Source organism: Colossoma macropomum, unplaced genomic scaffold (genome assembly GCF_904425465.1).
Source record: "Colossoma macropomum unplaced genomic scaffold, Colossoma_macropomum, whole genome shotgun sequence".
Taxonomy (NCBI): Eukaryota; Metazoa; Chordata; class Actinopteri; order Characiformes; family Serrasalmidae; genus Colossoma; species Colossoma macropomum.
Genome location: NW_023494787.1, coordinates 112847 through 136461, shown reverse-complemented (window position 1 = coordinate 136461; position 23615 = coordinate 112847). Strand labels below are relative to the sequence as shown.

Here is a 23615-nt window from a genome sequence, read left to right as displayed (position 1 = left end):
CAGTGTGTGAGACTGTCGATGTCCTCCCCGTAAGGGTCACACAGTTCCTCCCACACAGTTGTTTCAAAACAGTCCTTCAAAACGTCTTCAGTCACCCTAGACCATTTCTTCACTGTGCGGGTGACTGCCAGCTCCCTATGTACAAGTGGTTTGTACACAGGCAGAAGATGGACCAGGTTATGATCTGATCTTCCAAGGGGAGGGAGGGGAGATGAGTTATATGCCTCCTTGGTGTTGGCATAAAACCAATCCAGTATTTTATTGTCTCTGGTGTGACATACTGTGTATCATACATCATAAATGATGTTACATACTGTGTGAAGTTCATCAGAGTGGAGGATGGAGAGACATGGTTAAAGTCTCCAGAAATGAGTATAAGTGCCTGTGGGTGCTGTGTCTGCAGCCTGCTCACAGCTGTGTGCAGGGTGTCACAGGCAGCCTCAGCATTAGCAGAGGGGGGAACGTACATAGCTATTGCGATAACATGCGAGAATTCCCTAGGTATGTACAACTCTAAGTTTGGTGTCCATGGTGAAAAAAGCCCTTGGCAAGCAATCAAAGTAAAACATATTTAAAAATAAACAGAGAAAATTACAGAAAATAAGAAAAAAGCTCAAAGTGAGCTGGAGCTGCTGCAACAGGCTGCCACTCACATCTTGAATGGAAACAGAAAGCTAGTTCTGAAACTGCATAAGGATCTGTCACCAATAGCTGCACAATGGACGAGAGGATGAACAGAGGAGAAGCTGAGACTTTTGCAACAGGTAAAGAAAACAGGAGCAATTAGGACTTCAGCCACAGGTAAGAGGACAGGAGCCTTTTTAGTCTGCCCACTTTAAGACGGCTCCGCATATTAAAGAAGCTACAAAAGCCACACCTCTTTGGTGCTCCATCAAACTTTTTGGAAAGGAAAATCCATGAAGAGCTGGGTTTGTTGGTGAAGCCTTTTAATATGAATGAGGCTTGTAGGCAGGCTTGATTTACTGGGGGAAACCCAAGACTCATTCATTACAGCCAGTGTTCAAAAAACAGGCAGTCTTGAGCTACAAGAATGTAAAGGTAGCTCCCAGCACTGTAAAAGCCAAATTTGAGTCTTGCAGAGATGCAAAGCACTATCATGCAGTGAAAATCCACAGACACTTTCAGGACACTAGAGACACACAACATATATGTAGCCCAGTTGAAACTTTCGGTTCAGTTTATTTATTTTATTTTTTAATTGAATTATCAGTTCAAATATATACTCACGTGAATCTAAAGGTTTGGTTATTTGATTTAAGTATGTTTCTGAAATAACTCTTACTTCTTCCTCTTTCTGAGCCTATAACATCTAATGGAGTGTTTTTATCAGCCAATCAGCAGGGTCAGTGGGAGGGACAACAGCAGAAGTGGGAAAGAGGAAAAAAAGAGACAAGAACACACACGATAAGGAACAAGGAAAAAAGCAGGGAGACAGAGTGAACTCATAGCTTATATGTGCGACCTAAAGTTTATTATGTTTGAGTGAACGACTGTCTGAACGTTCTGTGAGTACATTCCAGTACAGCGCTGGCGAACAGAGAGCCCCTGTAGGAGTTTTACACGCAGTTCGTCGAATGTTTAAAGTAAGAGCTTAGCTCGATAAGCTAACTGTGCTGCTCAAAGTATCGCCCATTGTATTGTTCATAAGTCACGCTGTAGTAGGCTAACTCAGGCTGCTGAAGTGCGCCCTAGCTCTATACTCCATGTGTTATTACGTTAACTAGCTCAGTAAACGTAATTCCCCTGTAGTGTGTGTATTATCGTTGCCATCTCAAGTCTATCAGCGTACAGACTTTCCAGTTAGCGACTGGGGTGACCGGCAAAGCCCCAGTTTCCACTGGCTACGTTGGAGTACGGACGTTCACTGCCCTGCGTGTCTGGCTGCTAAACTACGGTGCTCTGTTCCACCACTGCAGAGAGAGAGAGCGAGGGAGAAGGAGAGGTGCGGTAGAGAGACAGAGCCACTCCCGCCAAGGTAACTTTTGTTTATTGCTCTTCGGAGTGAAGAGGCCAGTTGCCTTATTTTTTCTCAGCCACTACGCACCCGAGCCACGTATCAGGCCTGCAACGAAGGGGAACTAGTTCATTTAACTAGTGGAGACTCTACTTAGAGCGAGCTGTGCGTGAGAGAGTGTGTGGGCCCTTTTTGTTTGTTTTATTTGTTCAGGCTTTGCCAATACAAATATTTTAAACTAAAATCTACAGTGTTGGATGTGTTCTAACTTTTGCGTATTCAGAAGTTATTTGTTAGTACTATAATTGTATTTCATGTTCATAATGAGTGTATAGTGCTAACTTAAAGTTCTGTCAGATATATTCATCAGTCACCTACGCCTAACCAAATTTATCATTTACTGAGTAACCCAGGGCCCCCGGCTATATTTAATCATTTAAATAACCACCTATCTATTGGGTACCTAGCTGGGGCACTACATATATTGCAGGGCATTCAGACCAACACTGACTGCAAAGTGACAGCACATGCCTGTGATGGTGATTCCTTACTCTCAGATGCACTGAACGGTATCTGTGAGAGTTTGAAGCACAGAAAAACCAACCAGCAAGGAAGACCTCCCTTTCTCTCAAGTAGTTAGTCTATCTATAGTAAACATTGGTACTTCTCTTTCCAAAGTTGACTCTCAGAAGGCTGCTGGACCTGATAACATGCCTGGATGGATGTTCAGGAGATGTGCTGACCAGCTTGCAGATGTAATAACAGACATTTTCAACATTGCTGGGGTCCAGGCAGTGGTCCCAGACTGCTTCAAAACTACTAAAATCATCTCTATGCTGAAATCATCTACCGTGTATTGCCTCAGTGACTACTGACAAACACACTCTAGACATCATGAAGTGCTTTGAGCATTTGGTAATTAAACACACATACAGAAGTCTTTATTCCACCTTGGATGCAATACAGTTTGTATATCAGCCTAAAAGGTCTGCAAAGGACACCATATTCTCTGCCATTCATTTCTCATTCGTCCACTTTTCTGGACAGAAAAGACTATTGTGTTAGAATGCTGTTCATAGACTTTATTTCAGCATTCAACACAATCATAACACAGAAACCTATTGGAAAGCTGAGCTTATTAAGCCTGAACACATCCCTCTGTGACTGGATTCTGGACTTCTGGGAGACTTCAATGTGTCAGGATTGGCCTAACCATCTCCAACACCGCTGAGATGAACATCGGCTATTCACACTGCTGACTTATGACTGTTCTGTAAGGCATAGCTCAGAACATATCCTGAGATTTGCTGCTGATACTATAGTAGTGGGTCATATAAGCAACAATAATTAGTTATCATACAGGGAGGAGGTGGAGCAGCTTGCAGACTGGAGCAGAGACAGCAATCGATCTCTTAATGTTGATAAAATGAAAAAAGAGATTGGCTTGAAAAAAAATCCCTCTGCAACTGGATTCCAGACTTCCTGACTGGGAGACCTCAGTCTATTACAACAGGCATAACAACCTCCAGCACTGCTACACTGAACACCAGTGCTCCACAGCATTGTGTACTCATTGACCTGCTTTTCATACTGCTGAATCATGAAGGTGCTGCAAAGCAGAGCTCAAATCACATCCAAAAAGTTGTTGATGTTGAGTTATCATATGGGAAGGAGGTGGAGTTGCCTGCAGACTGGTGCAGAGACAGCAATCAATCTCTTAATGCTGATAAAATGAAAGAGATGAATACTGATGTCAGGAGGACCCGCTGCGATAATTTCCCACTGCATGTCAGTGGTTCAGTTGTGTAGAGATTCAAAATGTCCTTGGTGTGCACATCAGACAACTTGACCTGGACCCTCCATGACCAAGAAAGCCCAGCAGCAACTTCATTTCATTTGAAGTATGAGGAGGGCAGTGGGGAGCATCTTGACCAGCTGTCTCACTGTCTGGTAGGGGAACTGTACCATCATGGACAGCAGGACAGCAGCAGTCTTTACCATCAACTGACATGTCCACCACAAGCACTGCATCTGCAAGATCGCTGGCATTCTGGCACCCTGCCTCTGGCACCCTGCCTGGCAGAAGGTATCAGAGAATCCATTTCACCATTTCCAGACTCTGTAATAGCTACTTTCTTGAAGAGGTCAGATGACTTAAAGCACTAATCAGTGGTAACAGGCAGGATGACTGCAGCTTGTCCGATGGCAGGTTGAAGTCACCCAAAAGTATGAGTGGGGTTCCATCGATGGAGAAGAAACTTTCTTATAAAGCCCCCAAACTCTGGAATGATCTTCCAGAAAATGTTCAGGACTCAGACTCAGTTGCAGTCTTCAAATCTAGGCTGAAAACTCACTTGTTTAGCTTTTGGTAGTTAATGTTCCCCCTTAGATAAAGGCAGCAGAGTCCAGGGGTCCATGGACGCAGGGAATTATAGTAAACTGAGACGCTGGTGCTGTCGTCCCGCCGCTCGCACGCGATCACTCAGGTTTGTGGATGGTGGAGCGGAGGGATGCCAGATTGTCTCAGGGTGCTCCCGTGTCTGTGGGCCCTTTTGGTTCTCCCCTTTTAGTTGAGCTGTTATAGTCAGATCTGCCGGAGTCGTTAGCCACACTCTGGAAATGTTTTACATATTATTATACATACACTCATACAGAACTAAACTAACTCCATCTGCCTACCTTTTTTCCGAATAAACGACTGCCCACCTGTCCAGCCGGACACTGATGGATGATTGTCTGTCGAGCTCTCCTGCTACCCGCTTCAGACCAGTTGCCCATGCCCCAGTCACCGTCACTTGCCCAGCTACCGCCACCTGCCTTGGACTAGCTGCCCACCCTACACCGAAGTGGACTCCTAACTATTATTACTACTACTACTATTAATATTAGTAGTATAATAATTTTGTAGGTAGTTTGACCAGAGGAGGATGGGTCCCCCCATGTGAGCCTTGGTTCCTCCCAAGGTTTCTTTCCCAGCTCTGAGGGAGTTTTTCCCTGCCACTGCCGCCCCTGGCTTGCTCACCTGGAGGATTTACATTTCATGTTAAAACTTTGTCCTTAATGGATTTCTGTGAAGCTGCTTTGTGACATCAGTTGTAAAAAGTGCTATACAAATAAATTTGACTTGACTTGACTTGACTAATGCCCTCCAATATACACCCGGACTAACTACAACCTCTCCAACATCTCATTGAGCTAATCAAGACCTTCGAAACATCCACCTCGACTAGATTCTTTCAAACATTGACCATAGACTGAACACAAACTTTTACCACCTCTACATGCCTGTGCTTTAAATTCTTACACAATTTGAGCTGCAATGTGATCTCAATCTATTTGTATAGTTTACGGTTAACAAGGTTTGCACTAATTCCTTGATCACTCACATGCAGATTAATGAAAGCTATGCATAGATATGTGTATATACATATGTATGTTGCCCATTCACAAATAATATTTTGTTGTACTGTCTTTTATTGATTGTTTATTTAGTATATTATATATATATATATATATATATATATATATATATATATATATTATATATAATATGCATATTTAGTGTTCTGCTGCTGTGGTTTTGGGCCTGAAGAATAAGGTTTTGTTCCAACATCTTGAAAATGTAGAACAATTTACCTGACCTGTCTTGGTAAAATATCTTAATCAGGAACACAATAATGGACCAGAATCAAGATCAGAAATAGCACCAGCATCATAAAGAGGTACAGGGCCTAAATTGGTGACTAAAGCATATCAAAACATATTTTCAGGATTAGACCATAAAGCACAGACAGAAACATAGAACAATCTGTTCCTAGACAGAAAAAGAGCTGAATCAGTTACAGGAACAAAACTTTGAACAAGATCAAGAACAGGACCTTCCACAGAGGAAAGGAAAGTCTCTTTTAGGTTTAGAGCCAAAAACAGTCTTGGACAGAGAATGAAACTGCTTATATATAGAAGCTTGTGTGTGTGTGTGTGTGTGTGTGTGTGTGCGCATATAAATACATGACCAAAAAAATGAGAAAAAAAATCATCATTTAATCCAGTGAATGTGCCGTTCACAAATTTTCTTTATTTAATTGTTGCAATAGAAACAAAGGTGGGCTTGGCTTGAGACAAGTCATTTACTATTCTAGAAAGTATAAATACACAGAGTCATTTAGCTCACCACAGCCTGACTGTAAAGCTGCAGTTCACCACTGCTTATGATTTCTGTTAAACGATGCCTGATTTAAGTAGAATGTTACTGTGACCAGTGCCACATCTTACAGACAAATGTAATGTGTTAGCGATTTACAGGTTATTTCATGGGAACTCATGGATAATTCATCTGATGTTACATATTTGTTTCTGGAGGGGCATATAGAACTGCATTGTCACGGATTCTCCCTTTGTCCCTCTGAGTGTCTGTTTCTTCACTTCTGTTGTAGCCATGTGCCTTTTTGTTTTCTTTTACCATGTGCTTTTGTTGTTGTTCTGTGTCTCCTCCCTGGTCCTGCCCCCTTGTTATCTGTTCCACCTGTCTGTGCTCCGCCCCTCATTAGTCCCAGGTGTTTCTTATTTTCCCTCAGTGTATTTATACCCCTGTGTTTGTTCAGTCTTCGTCTTGCATTGTGGATGTAACCTTGTCTCTTGTTTGCTTGTCGTGCTTGTAGTTTGGTTTTGTTTTGTTTTCATTATGGACTCTCATTTCAATAAAAACTCGCATTTGCATCCCGCCTCCATGCCTCAAACGTTACAGAATGCAAGACCACACAGGGAAGCAGCGAGTTTGCAGGACCTTATCAAGGAAAATGAGGTCAGACTTCAGGAGAGCTACCATCTGCTCTGTCGGCTTCAGCTGTTGCTCCCTAGTAAGGAGAAAGCCTCAGCCATGGACGTCACAGCAGGCCCGCCAGCCTCAGCCATGGACGTCACAGCAGGCCCGCCAGCCTCAGCCATGGACGTCACAGCAGGGCCGCCTGCTTCCGAGGACGTCGCAGCAGGGCCGCCTGCTTCCAAGGACGTCGCTGCAGGGCCGCCTGCCTCCGAGGACGTCGCTGCAGGGCCGCCTGCCTCCGAGGACGTCGCTGCAGGGCCGCCTGCCTCCGAGGACGTCGCTGCAGGGCCGCCTGCCTCCGAGGACGTCGCTGCGGCCCAGCCTGCCTCCGTGGACGTCGCTGCGGCCCAGCCTGCCGCCGAGGACGTCGCAGCAGGCCCGCCTGCCTCCGAGGACGTCGCTGCGGCCCAGCCTGCCTCCGAGGACGTCGCAGCAGGGCCGCCTGCCTCCGAGGACGTCGCTGCAGGGCCGCCTGCCTCCGAGGACGTCGCTGCAGGGCCGCCTGCCTCCGAGGACGTCGCTGCAGGGCCGCCTGCCGCCGAGGACGTCGCTGCAGTCCCGCCTGCCGCCGAGGACGTCGCAGCAGGGCCGCCTGCCTCCGTGGACGTCGCAGCAGGGCCGCCTGCCTCCGTGGACGTCGCAGCAGGGCCGCCTGCCTCCGTGGACGTCGCAGCAGGGCCGCCTGCCGCCGTGGACGTCGCAGCAGGGCCGCCTGCCGCCGAGGACGTCGCAGCAGTCCAGCCTGCCGCCGAGGACGTCGCAGCAGTCCCGCCTGCCTCCGAGGGCGTCGCAGCAGTCCCGCCTGCCGCCGAGGGCGTCGCAGCAGGCTCTCCTGCCGCAGGGGGCGTCGCAGCAGGCTCTCCTGCCGCAGGGGGCGTCGCAGCAGGCCCTCCTGCCGCCGAGGACGTCGCTGCGGCCCAGGCTGCCTCCATGGACGCCGCCGCAGGCCCTCCTGCCGCCGAGGACGTCGCTGCGGCCCAGCCTGCTGCCGAGGACGTTGCTTCCAAGTTCCCTGACCTGCTGGTAGCCTCTACATCCCCAGACCTGCCCATGGCCTCAGCGTCACCAGTCCCAGTTCCTGCTCCCTGGGCCACTCCTGCTCCTGCACCCCGGGATGCCACAGTTTCTGCTCCTGCACCCTGGGCCACTCCTTTTCTCATTTCCTGTCCTGGTTCGGTGCCGGCCTCTCAGCATTATGCTCTGCCGCCAACCTCCCAGCGACCCCCTCCTATGCCAATCTTTCAGCGTCCAGTGACGGCCTTCCAGTGTCCTGCTTCAGTGCCGACTTTCCAGTTCCCTGCTCAGTCTGCCACCCAGTTCCTTCGCCTGCATGAACTTAATTCTGTGTTTTCCCCCAAGTCTCTAGTCCATAGTTTTGTTTTTGTCCCTGTAACCATGTATATATCTGTACCCGTCTCAATCAGTGTTCCTGTTTCTGTGTTTGGTCTTATTGTACCTGTTCCTGTTCATCTTTCTGTCCCTGTCCCAGTTACCATGTCTGTTCCTGTCCCCATGTCTATGTTAAGTCCATCTCCTGTTCTCTCTCCACTTTTGTCTTCAGTATCATCTCCTGTCTTGTCTCGTGTCCTGCCTCCTGCTGTCTCATGTGTCTCATCCTTTGTCTCATCTCCTGTCCAATCCCATGCTCAGCCCGCTGTCCAGTCTCCTGTCTGTTCCACTGTCCAGACTTCTCTCTTGTATCCAGTATCTCTGCTCCAGTCTGCTGTTCTCTCTCCACTTTGTCTTCAGTCTCGTCTCCTGTCCGGTCTACTATCCTGTCTCCTACCCGGTCCCTCCTCCTAACCGGCTCCCACTTTGGATGGCCTTTGTTTTTCGCGCCTCGGGAGCTGCGCGTTAGGAGGGGGGTTCTGTCACGGATTCTCCCTTTGTCCCTCTGAGTGTCTGTTTCTTCACTTCTGTTGTAGCCATGTGCCTTTTTGTTTTCTTTTACCATGTGCTTTTGTTGTTGTTCTGTGTCTCCTCCCTGGTCCTGCCCCCTTGTTATCTGTTCCACCTGTCTGTGCTCCGCCCCTCATTAGTCCCAGGTGTTTCTTATTTTCCCTCAGTGTATTTATACCCCTGTGTTTGTTCAGTCTTCGTCTTGCATTGTGGATGTAACCTTGTCTCTTGTTTGCTTGTCGTGCTTGTAGTTTGGTTTTGTTTTGTTTTCATTATGGACTCTCATTTCAATAAAAACTCGCATTTGCATCCCGCCTCCATGCCTCAAACGTTACATGCATAAGTACAGATATTTTTATTTTATGAGTTCTCTCACAGTTTATCTGTTGATTATTTTCTTTAATGCTGTTGTTATTTTTGTCATTTACTCAAACAAGTGTCTCCATGAGCCGATGTACATTTTCATTGCTGCTTTGCTTTTCAACTCTATTGTTAGATCAACTAATTTATATCCTAAACTGCTGAGTGATTTTCTATCTGAAAGGCCAGTTACTTCTTACTCAGCCTGTCTGTTTCAGGCCTTTTCTATTTACACATACGCTGCATCAGAGTTCACACTGTTATCAGCTATGGCCTATGACAGATATGTGTCCATATGTAAACCATTACAATACCCAAGTCTTATAAAAATGTCCACTGTGAAAAAGCTCTTATTTTTCTGTTGGTTTTTTTCGGCTTGTGAAGTTGGAATATTAATAATACTAACGTCCCGACTTCAGCTGTGTAAATTTAAAATAAACAGAATATACTGTAATGATTACTCAATAGCTAAATTAAGTTGTGGAGACACATCTGTTACAAATTTATATGGACTGTTTGCTTTAACTCTTACTGTATTTCCACCACTGATATTCATAATCTACTCATATGTTAGAATATTTAAAGTCTGTTTAAAGAATTCAAAAGAGTTCAGAAGAAAAGCTCTACAGACCTGCTTCCCACACCTTTTCATTTTCATCAATTTTTCTGTTTTCTCCTGCTTTGAAGTTATTAACACCAGATTTGAAGGAAATGTACCTCATACTATTTCTATGATGGTGACAGTTGAAAACATCATAATTCCTCCTCTTATTAATCCAGTTATGTATGGTTTAAAACTGCAAGAGATTAACAGTAACATCAAGAAAATGATGTGGAAAAGGAAGATACATATGTCTTTTTAAATATTTTCCCCATAAACCTTTACACGCTATATATGAATTCCAATAATATATTTTATTCTGTATTTTCTCTTGTTTCTTTCTGACATGTTGAACACATTTAAATTTGTATCACCATACCATACCACTGTATAAAACTACAGTATATAGACTGCTCATTAAAAACAATTTGACTTGTTTTGCAGAGGCTGTTCCTTTATTTATTTTATTTGGACTCAATAAGAAAGCCGTGTAACTTTAACTCTGACAAAAAGAAAGATGATGGACATAAACCCATAAAAACTTTTGCTTTATTCCTTCATTACATCTCTTGTTGACCTTTAAAATGTGTTGCTTTGATTTCAGAAGGGCATGAGATCCACCATATCACAAACTGGAAATACAGGATACCAACAACAAATTTAAACTGTAAACTGAACTGTGATAAGATTCTCATCTTTCTGTTGGGTAAAGTAAGTTCATCGCAGGAAACCAAAAACAAGGTTGGATGTCCATGCCCAGTAAAGGCTTACAGTATTAGGTTTTGGGTGATTTACTGTAGATTATTTCCTTAGATATGATCCCACTTCAACACCTAACCTGAGACTAAAACTGTCATGCACTGTATACTAAATAAGTACTCAAAAGTACAGAAATAGTTTTCTTTGGTCTGATGCATATTTATGTATCTTGTCAAGTTGCTGTTACAATCACAAATCAACAACCTCTCTTCACTCTCCAGCGCTTACTGTTGCCGGCCTACTGATCTCCACCTCATACAGACACAGGTTTTGGTGCCTACTGAATATTTGGAAGAATTTGGATACGATATTTGATATGTTTGTAGATCATAAGACTTTGTATATAGTAGTGAAATGTTAAAAAGCAACAATAGAAGTTTCAGATTTATAAGAGTAATACAGATTTAAATTCTACCATGTTACATGGTAACACAGCTGTACCTGAGTTTCTCCACACTTGTACAGTAACACACACCCATAGCTAACTTCTATCACACTTATACAGTTACAAACATCCATGCCTGAGTTCTAAATTACAGTAATATAGACATCCATACCTGAGTTATACTGCGCTTATACAGTAATACACACCTACACCTGACTTCTACCCCACATATGCCTTAATAAAGAAATCTTTTCCTGATTACGACCACATTTATACTGTAACATAGACATCTACCTGAATTCTGTCTTACAAGGGCTAAGAATGTAGTACGAGGGTACCAGTTTATCTGTGCAGGATACTAGGGAGCTGGCTCAACTGTACTCTAGAACAAGAAATCAGTACATGACCAGGACAAGAACCTGGCACTATAGTTGCACAGAGCAGTACAGGAAGACTGGAGTGGAAATACAAAGTGACTGGGCCTTCAGCCACAGGCAAGAAGAGTGACTGGGCATTCAGCAATAAGCAGGAGGACCTGCTGGGCCTTGGGTCACAGGCCAGAGGACAGGGGCGACTGAGTATTTACATGCTGGAGAACAGGAAGGGCCGGACCTTTAGCAACTGGTAGGAAGATAAGAGCGAATGAACAGGAAGGACTACATGAGGAGCAGGGCCTTCAGCTGCAGGCAAGAAGACTACAGTGTTTAAGATATCAGCCAGTTGGATAGAATGAGGAGTCAGCTCTCACTTTGTTTGCTGTGTTACCTGGTGATGGCTCACTGGTGAATTCTGGGAGGCACTCTGGTACTGGCAAATTGTTTGTGTATGGGGCACTGGGCAGTGAGGTGGGACCTGACATGACCTAATGGTTTCCCACTCTGCTGCAGTAGACTCCACACCCACTGCTTTACCAGCAACATGCCCTGTAAGGAGAACCTGATGTTGGACGAGAAGGCCTGGCTCGCAGTCTCCGCTCTAATTCATCCCAAAGATGTTCTATCAGGTCAAGGTCAGGACTGTGCAGGCCAGTCAAGTTCTTCCACACTAAACTCGCTCATCCATGTCTTTATGGACCTTGCTTTGTGCACTGGTGTGCAGTCATGTTGGAACACGAAGGGGCCGTCCCCAAACTGTTCCCACAAAGTTGGGAGCATGAAGTTGTCCAAAATCTCTTGGTCTGAGCTGAAGCATTAAGAGTTCCTTTCACTGGAACTAAGGGGCCGAGCCCAACTCCTGAAAAACACCCCCACATCATAATCCCCCCTCCACCAAACTTTACACTCGGCACAATGCAGTCAGACAAGTACCGTCTCCTGGCAACTGCCAAACCCAGACTTGTCCATCGGATTGCCAGACGGAGAAGCGTGATTGGTCACTCCAGAGAACACGTCTCCACTGCTCTAGAGTCCAGTGGTGGCGCTTTACACCACTGCATTCGGCGCTTTGCATTGCGCTTGGTGATGTAAGGCTTGGATGCAGCTGCTCGGCCATGGAAACCCATTCCATGAAGCTCTCTACGCTGTTCTTGAGCTAATCTGAAGGCCACATGAAGTTTGGAGGTCTGTAGCGATTGACTCTGCAGAAAGTTGGTGACCTCTGCACACTATGCGCCTCAGCATCCGCTGACCCCTCTCTGTCATTTTATATGGCCGACTTCGTGGCTGAGTTGCTGTCGTTCCCAATCACTTCCACTTTGTTATAATCACTGACAGTTGATACCTGCACGATGGTGGAGTGGAGGGGCGCCGACATCTCAGGGATGTCTAATTAACCTTTACTCCACCTGTTTTCCCCATTTTGTACCATAATACTTTATACTAATGCTGTTTGCTATCCGGTGTTGACCAGAGGAGGATGGGTTCCTCTTCTGAGTCTTGGTTCCGCTCAAGGTTTCTTCCTCTTGCTCTTAGGGCGTTTTTCCTGGCCGCTGTCACCACTGGCAATGCTCATGGGGGCTTGGACCCGGATTTTTCTGTAAAGCTGTTTTGTAACGACACCTGTTGTAAAAAGCGCTATATAAATAAACTTTGCTTGCTTGCTTGCATATATCAGTGGCATCAATATTTAAATATGCTATTTTCTGCATGTTTTAGTGCACATTTTCTATTTTGTTTTGCTAAGTTTACACAAAATATGAAATGTGCTATTTGCACAGGCCACAATATATATTTTATGTTATGTTAAGTTCAGTAAATACACAATAATTGTGCAACAAATGTGCAGAACTGTGGTAATCTATTTTCACTTAGAAAATCAGCTCACTGTTTGCATACAACACATGCACACATGCAGAAAAATAAAGCTTTTCAACACACCTCAGGTCAGCTCTGGGATTTAAGGGGGAACTTCACAGATGTTTCCAAATTTCTGCATAATTAAATGATCAACATGTCAACAAAATTATGCAGAATGGTTTGGTATGAAATGCTTTGTTCTTGAGAGATTTACAGAGTCAGAATTGTTCACAGTGATGATGATAGGAACCAGATATCTGAGGAGCTAAATGTCTCTCAAAGCTTTCTCCTAGAAAACGATGGTGTGAAACGGTTATGAATACACTACATGATGTCTGAGACATTGTCTTACAGTATCTTTGTGACATTGTTTTGGTTTAAACATATTTTAATCAATTCATTTTAATCCATTCATGGTGGAGGGATACATGAAGGGTGTTCTAAGGGAAAATAGTCCCCAAAAAATTTAAGATTCACCACTGTTTTACCATCATCAACATTACATAAAAACTCAGAAGACACATGTAGGTTCACTGGTGGTTTTGAAAAGTAAATAAAATGGCTACATTTGCATTGTAGACATCAGCAGTCCTGGTTTCTTTCACTATCACCGTAACGACATAAGTCAGTAAGTTCTCTGCAAACAAACCATTTCACATTAAAGCAATCTGAATGACTTTATATCTCAACTATGAATTGGACAGAAATTTTGAAAAATCAGTGGAATAGCCCTTTGAGTATCTCTGCCTTCCACTGTGCCTGATTCTTGACACATCCAAGTGGTTGTGTCCAAGCCTACAAGGCTGTCCCCCTACCCCACCTGGGTCAGTCTGATTATGTCTTATTGTTTCTGCTCCCCAAGTATGTGTCACTCATCAAACGTGTGAAAACATCCACAAAGACTGTTAAAGTGTGGCCAGCATCAGTTTCAGAACATTGACTGGAGTATGTTCTGCTCTGAAGCCACTACAGACTCTCACACGGACTTGGACACATACGTCTCAGCTGTAATGAGTTATATCAACTTGTGTATTAACAATGTCATCTCTGTCAAGCGGCTGAGAATCTTTCCTAATTAGAAACCTTGGATCAATGCTGAGGTTCGGCTACTGCTGAAGGCGCACAACGCTGCTTTTAGATCTGGTGATGCTGAGACTTACAGCTCAGCCAGGGCAGTACCAAACACACCTACAAACTGTCTGTCGAAGAGCACTTCCACAACTCCGACCCCCGCCGCATGTGGAAGGGCATCTAGACTTTTACGGACTACAGACCTCCCCCACTGACCCCCCCCAGCCAGCAGTGCCTCTCTCTCAGACAAGCTTAATCTGTTCTATGCTCATTTTGATCAGGACACTGCTGAACCCCCCACACTCTCTCCAGCGGAGGTATGTTCAGTACTGAGCAGAGTAAATGCACATAAAGCTGCTGGCCCAGATGGCATCCCTGGAAGAGTCCTCAAAGCGTGCGCTGGACAGCTAGCCCCGGTCTTCACTAACATCTACAACCTGTCACTGGTCCAGGCCGCTGTTCCCATGTGCTAGAAGGTAATAACCATCATTTCGGTGCCAAAGTTTTCTTCTGCAGCATGTCTGAATGACTTCCGCCCTGTTGCACTCACACCTATTGTGATGAAGTGATTTCCACAGCTCTTCATTCTGCCCTCACCCACCTGGAAAATTGGAACACATACATTCGGATGCTGTTTATTGACTTCAGCTCCGCCTTTAATACAGTCTTCCCCACCAGGCTGGTCACGAAGCTCAGTGATCTGGGAATCAGCACCCCCCTGTGTAATCGGGTCTTGGACATCCTGACAAACAGATCCCAGTCTGTGAGATTGGGCAGTCATGTGTCCTCCACAAGGCTGTGTCCTGAGTCCTCTGCTCTTCTCCCTGTTTACTCAGGACTGTCTTCCTCCGCACACATCTAACATCATTATTAAATTTGCAGACGATACCACACTGGTTGGCCACATCAGCAACAATGATGAATCGGCCTACAGGGAGGAGATCCAGCACCTGGCTGCCTGGTGTACCGCCAACAGCCTCTCCCTCAACACAGACAAAACCAAGGAGTTCATTGTGGACTACCAGAAAAACAAAAGATGCACACACTCTCCTGTCCGAATCAACGGTTCTGAGGTAGAGCGTGTCTCCAGCTTCAAGTTCGTGGAAGTAAACATCTCAGAAGACCTGTCATGGACACTCAACACCTCACACTTGATTAAGAAGGTACAGCAGTGCTTTATTCCTGTGGAGACTAAATAAGGAACACCTGTCTCTCAGATTTTCACAAACTTCCACGGCTGCCCCATCGAAAATGTACTGACCAACTGTGTGACAGTGTGGTACAGCAGCTCCACTATGGCCATCAGGAAGGCCAACCAAAAAGTGGTGAGGACAGCTGACCGCATCACTGGCACACGGCTCCCTGACATCAGAGACATCCACCACCAGCGCTGTGTGCGCAGAGTGCGCAACATCATCAAGGACTCCTCCCACTCCAGCCACACACTGTTTAACCTCCTCCCATCCAGGAGGAGATACAGAAGCATTCGGACCAGAATGAGTCGGCTCAGGTTCAGCTACTTTCCCTCCACATTCACCCTGCTGAGCTCTCCACACCACTCCTCTAATCTTGTAATATTGTATGTTGCACACAATATTTATTTTATTTTTTTTATTATTTATTATTTAATATTTATTCTGATGTGACTTTCCCTTTAGTAAGTAGCGTGAGGTGATCCAGATTCAGGTTGTCATCTTTACATGCAAGTTCTGTTAAAATATCTGGATTCAGCCCTTGTTGAAACATCACTAGCAGAACTGCTAGCGGCTAGTGTACAGGAAATTTGACGTAACTTTGGGAGTAGTTCCCCACTAACCTTGCGCTCATACTGATGGTCAAAAACAGTTTTAAACTCTTTAATAAACTGAGTGTATGAGAGGCAATGAATGTGAGCCCAATTTGCTGTTGCCCACTCAAGTGTCTTATCCGCCAAGCGAGATACTATGAATGAGATCTTGGCTTGGCAGAGCTGATTGGGGAATTTTCAAAGTAAACGGAACACTGGAGCAAAGGACCACGGCACTTGTGTGTCACCCTCATATTTATCAGGCTTACTAAAAACAGTGTGTGAAGCCTCAGCCTGGAATCAGGGACAAATAACATTAACCTCTGTTTTTTATCAAGGCTCATGTTCTGGAGCTGAGTAGTTTACCAACTTAACACTTGCAATTATTTGGGCCTGCAGATCAACGCAGGAAAAACCAAGCAGCTGGTGGTGGACTTCCGCAAGTCCGAACATTCTCCTCCGGTGCCTGTGAACATCCAGGGAATGGACATTGAGATTGTGAAGTCCTATAAGTACCTGGGTGTTAACCTCAACAACAAGCTGGACGGGACTGACAACACAGCTGCCCTCTACAGGAAAGGCCAGAGCAGGCTACATCTCCTGAGGAGACCCAGGTCCTTTGGTGTGCAGGGGGCACTTCTCAGGACCTTCTTCGATGCTGTGGTGGCATCAGCCATTTTTTATGGAGTGGTGTGCTGGGGCAGCAGCATCTCCATTGCTGACAGGAAGAGACTGAATAAGATCATCAGGAAGTCCAGCTCTGTCCTGGGATGTCCTCTTGACCCAGTGGAGGTGGTGGGGGACAGGAGAATGAAGACTAAGCTAACAAACATGCTGAAGAACCTGTCCCACCCCATGCACCGCTCTCTGACAGCGCTGAGCAGCTCCTTCAGTGCCCGGCTGCGGCACCCGCGGTGCGTGAAGGAGAGATACCGCAGGTCCTTCCTCCCAGCCGCTGTCAGACTCTATAACAGTCACGGCACTCAGTAGACAGTAGTTTATAATTACTTTCCATGTGCAAGAACTCTCAACATCACTGCCACAGCACTTTACTGTGTGCAATATCTCAACCCACCATGCGTAGTATATTCACTGCGGATCACTGTCAACATGTTTACCACCATTATGTGCAATTATGTCAAGTGCAATATTTCTCCATTTATTACTGTTTATTTATTTGCTATTTTATTCACTGTGCAATACTCACTACAATACATACATTTCTACATTTCTAAATTTAAATTTAATACTTTGTATATTTCTCTTGTAATCTTTGTACATATACATATATATCTTTATACTTTTATTGTTTATTCTATTTTATATATTGTTTGTATATTTCCTGCTGCTCTGTCTTCTGTGCTGCTGTAACACCGCAAATTTCCCCGTTGTGGGATTAATAAAGGATTATCTTATCTTATCAACTGAGCCTGCTGTTCAGATTGCTGGTGGGTTAATGATTTGAGGGATTGGGTTACTCCAGACAGTACCTGTTGGAGTCATCCTAGTAATTGTCCTTGTTTTGCCAGAGATTTCTGAAAAGCCTCTGGGTCCACCGCCTGCATTATAGGCGAGGTATTCTAAAATGTGCCAACCAGATTCAGACGCTCGCAGATGTAAAACACAAATGAGGCTTTACTGAAAGATTCACGGTCCAGAGTCGTCGTCACAAAACAGGCAGGGGTCAAATCCAAAAGGCATAGAAAATACAAACAGATATACATAACCCAGTGCATAAAGTCCAAAAAGAAAGAGACAAAAAGCATAGTCGAGGATGTGGACAAAAAGGTTAAAAAACAGGAGTCAGAAGAAATGGCAAACAATCCAGATGGCAGAGCCAAAAGGCAGTCAAAAAAAACGAAAGGCAAAGGTGGATAGGGCTGCCCACCGCTCCGGACAAGTGTGCTCACTGCCCCCTAGTGTATGTGTGTGTTCACTAGTGTGTATGTGGTGTTTCACTGCACGGATGAGTTAAATGTGGAGGTCTAATTCCGATGTGTTCAGACACAGTTGTCTAAAGGTTCGTTTCATTCATTTCATTTCATTCATTCACAGTAATGGACCATAATCAGTAGCAGCACCATGAAGAGGAACAGGGCCTAAATTGTTGACTAAAAGAGATAAAAGCATGGACAGGAAGAGATCTGAAAGCACAGACAGAGATATGGAACAATCTGTTCCTAGACATGAAAAAAAGAACTAAATCAGGCACAGTAACCAAACTTTTTCCAAGAGACAAGGAAAAATATAATCCGATAGAAATAGAAACAGAAACAGGTATCAGTAGAAAGAGAGACAAAAGGAGTCTTGACAAAACAAAGAAATGACAAAATATCACTTAATTTAGTGGATGTTTAGGAGTATTCTTAGTAAAACTGTTGCAATAGAAACAAAGGTGGGCTGGGCTACAGACTAGCCAGTTAGTAAGTAAACAGTAAGATGTCACTATCTTAGAAGGTATAAATACATACAGAGCCGTTTTGCTCACAACAGCCTGACTGTAAGGTCACAGTTCGCCACTGCTTATGATTTCTATTAAATAATGCCTGCTTGAAGTAGAATGTTACAGTGACCAGAAACATATCTTACAAACAAATCTAATATGCTAGAGATTTATGGGTTACTTCATGGGAATTCATGGATAATTCTTCTGATGTTACGTACTTGGTAATGGAGGGGCATATAGAACTGCACAAGTACAGATATTTTTATTTTATAATTACTCTCACAGTTTATCTCTTGATAATTTGCTTTAATACTGTTGTCATTTTTGTCATTTACACAAACAAATGTCTCCATGAGCCGATGTACATTTTCATTGCTGCTTTACTTTTCAATTCTCTTTTGGGAACAACGGCGCTTTATCCTAAACTGCTGAGTGATTTTCTGTCTGAAAGACCAGTTACTTCTTACTCAGCCTGTCTGTTTCAGGCCTTTTCTATTTACACATACGCTGCATCAGAGTTCACACTGTTATCAGCTATGGCCTATGACAGATATGTGTCCATATGTAAACCATTACAATATGCAACACTTGTAAAAATGTCCACTGTGAAAAAGCTCTTATTTTTCTGTTGGCTTTTTTCTGCTTGTGAAATTGGAATATTAGTAATACTAACATCCCGACTTCAGCTGTGTAAATTTAAAATAAACAGAATATACTGTAATGATTACTCAATAGCTAAATTAAGTTGTGGAGACACATCTGTTACAAATTTATATGGACTGTTTGGTTTAACTCTTACTGTATTTCCACCACTGATATTCGTTATCTACTCATATGTTAGAATATTTGAAATCTGTTTAAAGAATTCAAAAGAGTTCAGAAGAAAAGCTCTACAGACCTGCTTCCCACACCTTTTCATTTTCATCAGTTTTTCTGTTTTCTCCTGCTTAGAAGTGATTAACACCAGATTTGAAGGAAATATACCCCACATTTTTTCTGTGATAATATCTATTGAAAACTTGGTCATTCCTCCTCTTATTAATCCTGTTATGTATGGTTTAAAACTGCATGAGATTTATAGAAAAATCAAGAAAATATTGTGGAAAAGAAAGACACACACATCGTTTTAGAAATGTTCCTTAAATCCTTTGCATGCTTTGTTCTGTACGACATGAAATGCAACGATAATCTCATTTTTGTTTAACTGTTGATTATTTTTTTTTAGTATGATCCCACATTAACCCTTAATCTATTATGAATAAATACCAAAACATAATTGACAGAAATAATTTAATGGTGTACATTTTCCTGCTTTAGTGAGATCACAACTACAGCTGCACTCAAAATGATTCAACCCAAACTGAGACTGTAATAAATTACAAATTTAAGGTTCTATTAAGACTCAGAAAATTTTCATATTACCTGCAAATCAGTTGAGTGACCCATTTAAACTGACAGTGGAAAGTATGATGTCATATTTCTGAGTAAAAGAAAATTTTCTTAATGCAACCTCGTTTAATATTGTTGATTTTTAAATAATTGCTGGTTTGTAGCGCTACAAAATTGTGCTACAATACAATGTATGCCTTGGGGAACTCTATAATTGATTAATTTGCTGTTTAAAATACTGGATGCCCTGTGGTAAATGATGAATATGCCCATGTAATCAGCCTGTCGCGATATTGTTCAGGAACAATAGTCTACCTGGGGGCATTGGTTGGGAATAGAGATATTTTCAAGATCCTGCTCAATCTCCTTGTCTATATCCCAATGTAAAGAAAAGATGCTAGCATTAGATGGAAGTATGTTTTCAGTCTTTTGATAGTCCTTCTCCTCCATAGCTTGAAATACTCTGGATAAAGCATCTGCTTTGGTATTGCGAGAACCAGGGCAAAAGTAACATTAAATCTGAATCTTGAGAAAAACAGGGACTAGTGAGCTTGTCTGGGGTTGAAACATTTTGCAGTATGGAGATACTCCAAATATTTATGATTTATAATTTTACTGTGAAGGGGTGGTTGGCACCCTCTAAGCAGTGTCTCCTTTCTTCCAGAGCTAGTTTGATGGCTATTAATCCACAATCTCCTATGCTATAATTAGATTTTTACATTTATGGCATTTAGCAGATGCTCTTATCCAGATCCACAGGTAGGCGAAGGTAGTGTTAAGACTCTGGCCATGGACTCTTATTGGTATAGTGTAGGCTGCTTACCCAGGTGAGGACCGAACCCCAGACTACAGTATAGAAGGCAGATGTGTTACCCACAACACTGTACCTACCACACATTCTGTTCAGTGGGAGTAGGTTTGTGTGAGTAAAAGGCTATGGGGTAGAGCTTAGAGATTTCCATTACGTTGTGAGAGAATGGCTCCAATACCTGTCTTGGAAGCATCAACTTGTACTTTAAAAGGTTGGAATGGATCTGGTTGATTTAAGACTGGATCAGATGTGGATGCCTTTTTCAGAGCCTCAAAAACCCTCTCTGCTTGTAAGGAACAAATTAATTTCTCAGGTCCTCCTTTTAGCGAAGCAGTGATACAGCTAAAGTTTCTAATGGAATGCTGATAGAAATTGGTGAATCCTAAGAATCTTTGTAAATCTTTTACTGAATTTGGTCTGGGCCAGTTAACGATGGCATCTACTTTGTGACCATTACCACACCGTTTGAAATAATGATGCATCTTAAAAAGGAAACAGATTGAAGATGAAATTGACTTTTTTCCCCTTTTATGAGAAGGTTATTTTCTAGTAAGCATTTTAATACAGAACGCATCTGATCAATATGAACATCGAAGTCAGGGGAGTAAACAAGGATATTGTCAATGTATGCAATTACAAACTTGCCTATTATGTCTCCCAGAACATCATTTATAAAGGTCTGGAACATGGATGGAGCATTCGAGAGGCTGAATGGCATTACCAAGTACTCATAATGCCCCCTTGTGGACAAACGGACAAAACTATAGGCACTCTTAAAATCTAGTGTGATGAAGAATTGGCTCTTTGTAACTGTTCTAGGACCACCAGAATGAAAGGAAGACGGTAAGGGTATATTTTCAGTGATTTGATTTTACCCTCTACAGTCTATACAGGGGTCACCAGGCCACTATTTGAGATGTTCAGGGCTCTCTCCCCTATGATATGACCTGGAAGTAAACCTGATCCAAGGCACTGTGTGAGCCTGCTGGCCAAAAGCGATACACGAGAAGGCGCAAGCGAGCTGGGTAGCATGCTAGGCTAATGGCTAACTCCAGATGACCAGCCATTCCATCGCTTCTTCTTTCAAACGTTTGTTCCTTGGAGAATAAACTGGACTACCTCCAAATCCAGTGGGCTACCCAGCGTGAGGTCAGAGACTGCTGTGTTTTCATTTTTACAGAGACATGGATGACGAGCTCAACTCCGGACACAGCCATTCAGTTCGACAGCCTGCTGTGCTTCTGTGTTGACAGAGACACTGAACTGTGCAGTAAGACTCGAGGTGGGGGACTGTGTGCTTACATTAACACTGAATGGTGTAAAAACGTGGTGCTAGTCTCTAATCACTGCTCACCGGTGGTGAAGTTTGCGATTGTCAGAGCCAGGCCATTTTATTTGCCAAGGGAGCTAAATATGCTGTTCATAGCAGCAGTGTACATAACGCCCAGTGCTAATGCTAATGCCGGACTGAACGAGCTGTACAGCGCTATCAGTGACCTCCAAAACACACCCAGACAGACCGTTTATTGTTGCTGGAGATTTCAACCATGCCAATCTGAAGTCAGTACTCCATAAATTCCACCAGTATGTGGACTTTGCAACCCGGGGGGCTAACGTGCAGGATCTTGTTTACACAAACATCCCCGGCGTGTATAGAGCCGAGCCCCGCCCCCTCTACACTTACTCAGACCACATCTCTGTGATGTTCACTCCAGCATACAGACTGTTCATCAGACGTGCCAAACCAGACCAGAAGCAAGTGAGAACCTGGCCGCCAGGACCTATCTCTGTTCTTCAGGACTGTTTTGAGCACATTTATTGGGAGATGTTCAGAGAAGCAGCAACCTCCGGTGACTCCATCAACCTGGAGGAGTATACAGAATCAGTGACTGGCTACATCAGCAAGTGCACTGATGATGTCTCCAAACTCATCACAACACACCCCAACCAGAAGCCATGGATGACTGCAGAGGTGCGAATGCTGCTGAGAACCCGCGATAAGGCCTTCCAGTCAGGAGATAAGGCAAACCTCAGGATAGCAAAAGCCAAGCTTTCCTGGGCCATCAGAGAGGCTAAGCGCGCATACGCAAAGAAAATCCATGAACATTTTCAAGACACAGGCATCTAGGCCATCACCAACTACAAGACACCTCCACCTGCTTGTGATAGTAATGCCTCCCTTCCAGATGCGCTTAATAACTTCTATGCTCGGTTTGAAGCACAGAATGGCACACTGCTGATGTGCAGAGAACTCTACAGAATCAACCCACAAAAACTTTTCAAAATACCTTCAGTATATTTTAGGTGTGAATAGTCACTTGATTCTTGTGTTGTTAGTGCCTGAATGGCAGTGTACAATGTCAGTGTTGGGCAGTGTTCAGTTCTTTTATTGCACTGGGGTAGAAGCTTTTCTTAGGTCTGTTTGTCCATGATGTAATGGACCTGGTGTCTGTTTAAGGGTTGAACAGATGATGTCCAGGATGGGATGGGTGTTTTAGTATGTTAGCTTGAAAACCTTCTCCAAGGATAGGGGGCATTGAGCAGCCGATGATCTTCTGGGCTGTGTTGATGACTCTGTAAAGTGTCCTCCTATCAAATGCTGAGCTGCTAGTGTACCATGTGGAAATGCAATATGTTGAATGTTTTCAATGGAGTAGCTGTGGTAGAACACCAGAAGCTTCCCTCGCAGTTTGTTTTTCCTGAGGCTTCTCAGATAGTAGAGTAGCTGCTGTGCCCTTTTAATTAATGCTGTGGTGTTGGTGGTCCAAGAGAGATCTTCAGCAATGTGTGTTCCCAAGTACCTGAAACCATGTACCCTTTCCATACAGTCCCTGTTGATGTGTAATAGGTTAGGTTTTGTAGAGTTCTTTCTGACATCTATGATGAGTTCTTTAGCTTTTGAAGAGTTTAGGGTGAGACTGTTCTCTGAACACCACAAAGCCAGTCCTTGGACTTCATCTCTGAAGGCTGTCTCGTCTTCACCCTAGATCAGTCCAATCATGATCATATCATATGAGAATTTGATTATAGTGTTGGTGGGATGGGAGGGGGCAAAGTCAATGGGTATAGAGCCTGTA

The 23615-nt window shown here is 43.9% G+C and overlaps 2 protein-coding genes across 2 annotated transcripts in view; one reads left to right on the top strand and one right to left on the bottom strand.

The window, feature by feature from the left end:
* Positions 1-23615, bottom strand: part of LOC118805159 — a 1027118-nt gene that overhangs the window by 910332 nt on the left and 93171 nt on the right. The gene's annotated exons all lie outside the window — the stretch shown is intronic.
* On the top strand, positions 18530-19468 carry LOC118806204 (olfactory receptor 6N2-like). Its single transcript, XM_036567658.1, has one exon. It carries the CDS (start codon positions 18530-18532, stop codon positions 19466-19468), a length of 939 nt encoding a protein of 312 aa, XP_036423551.1.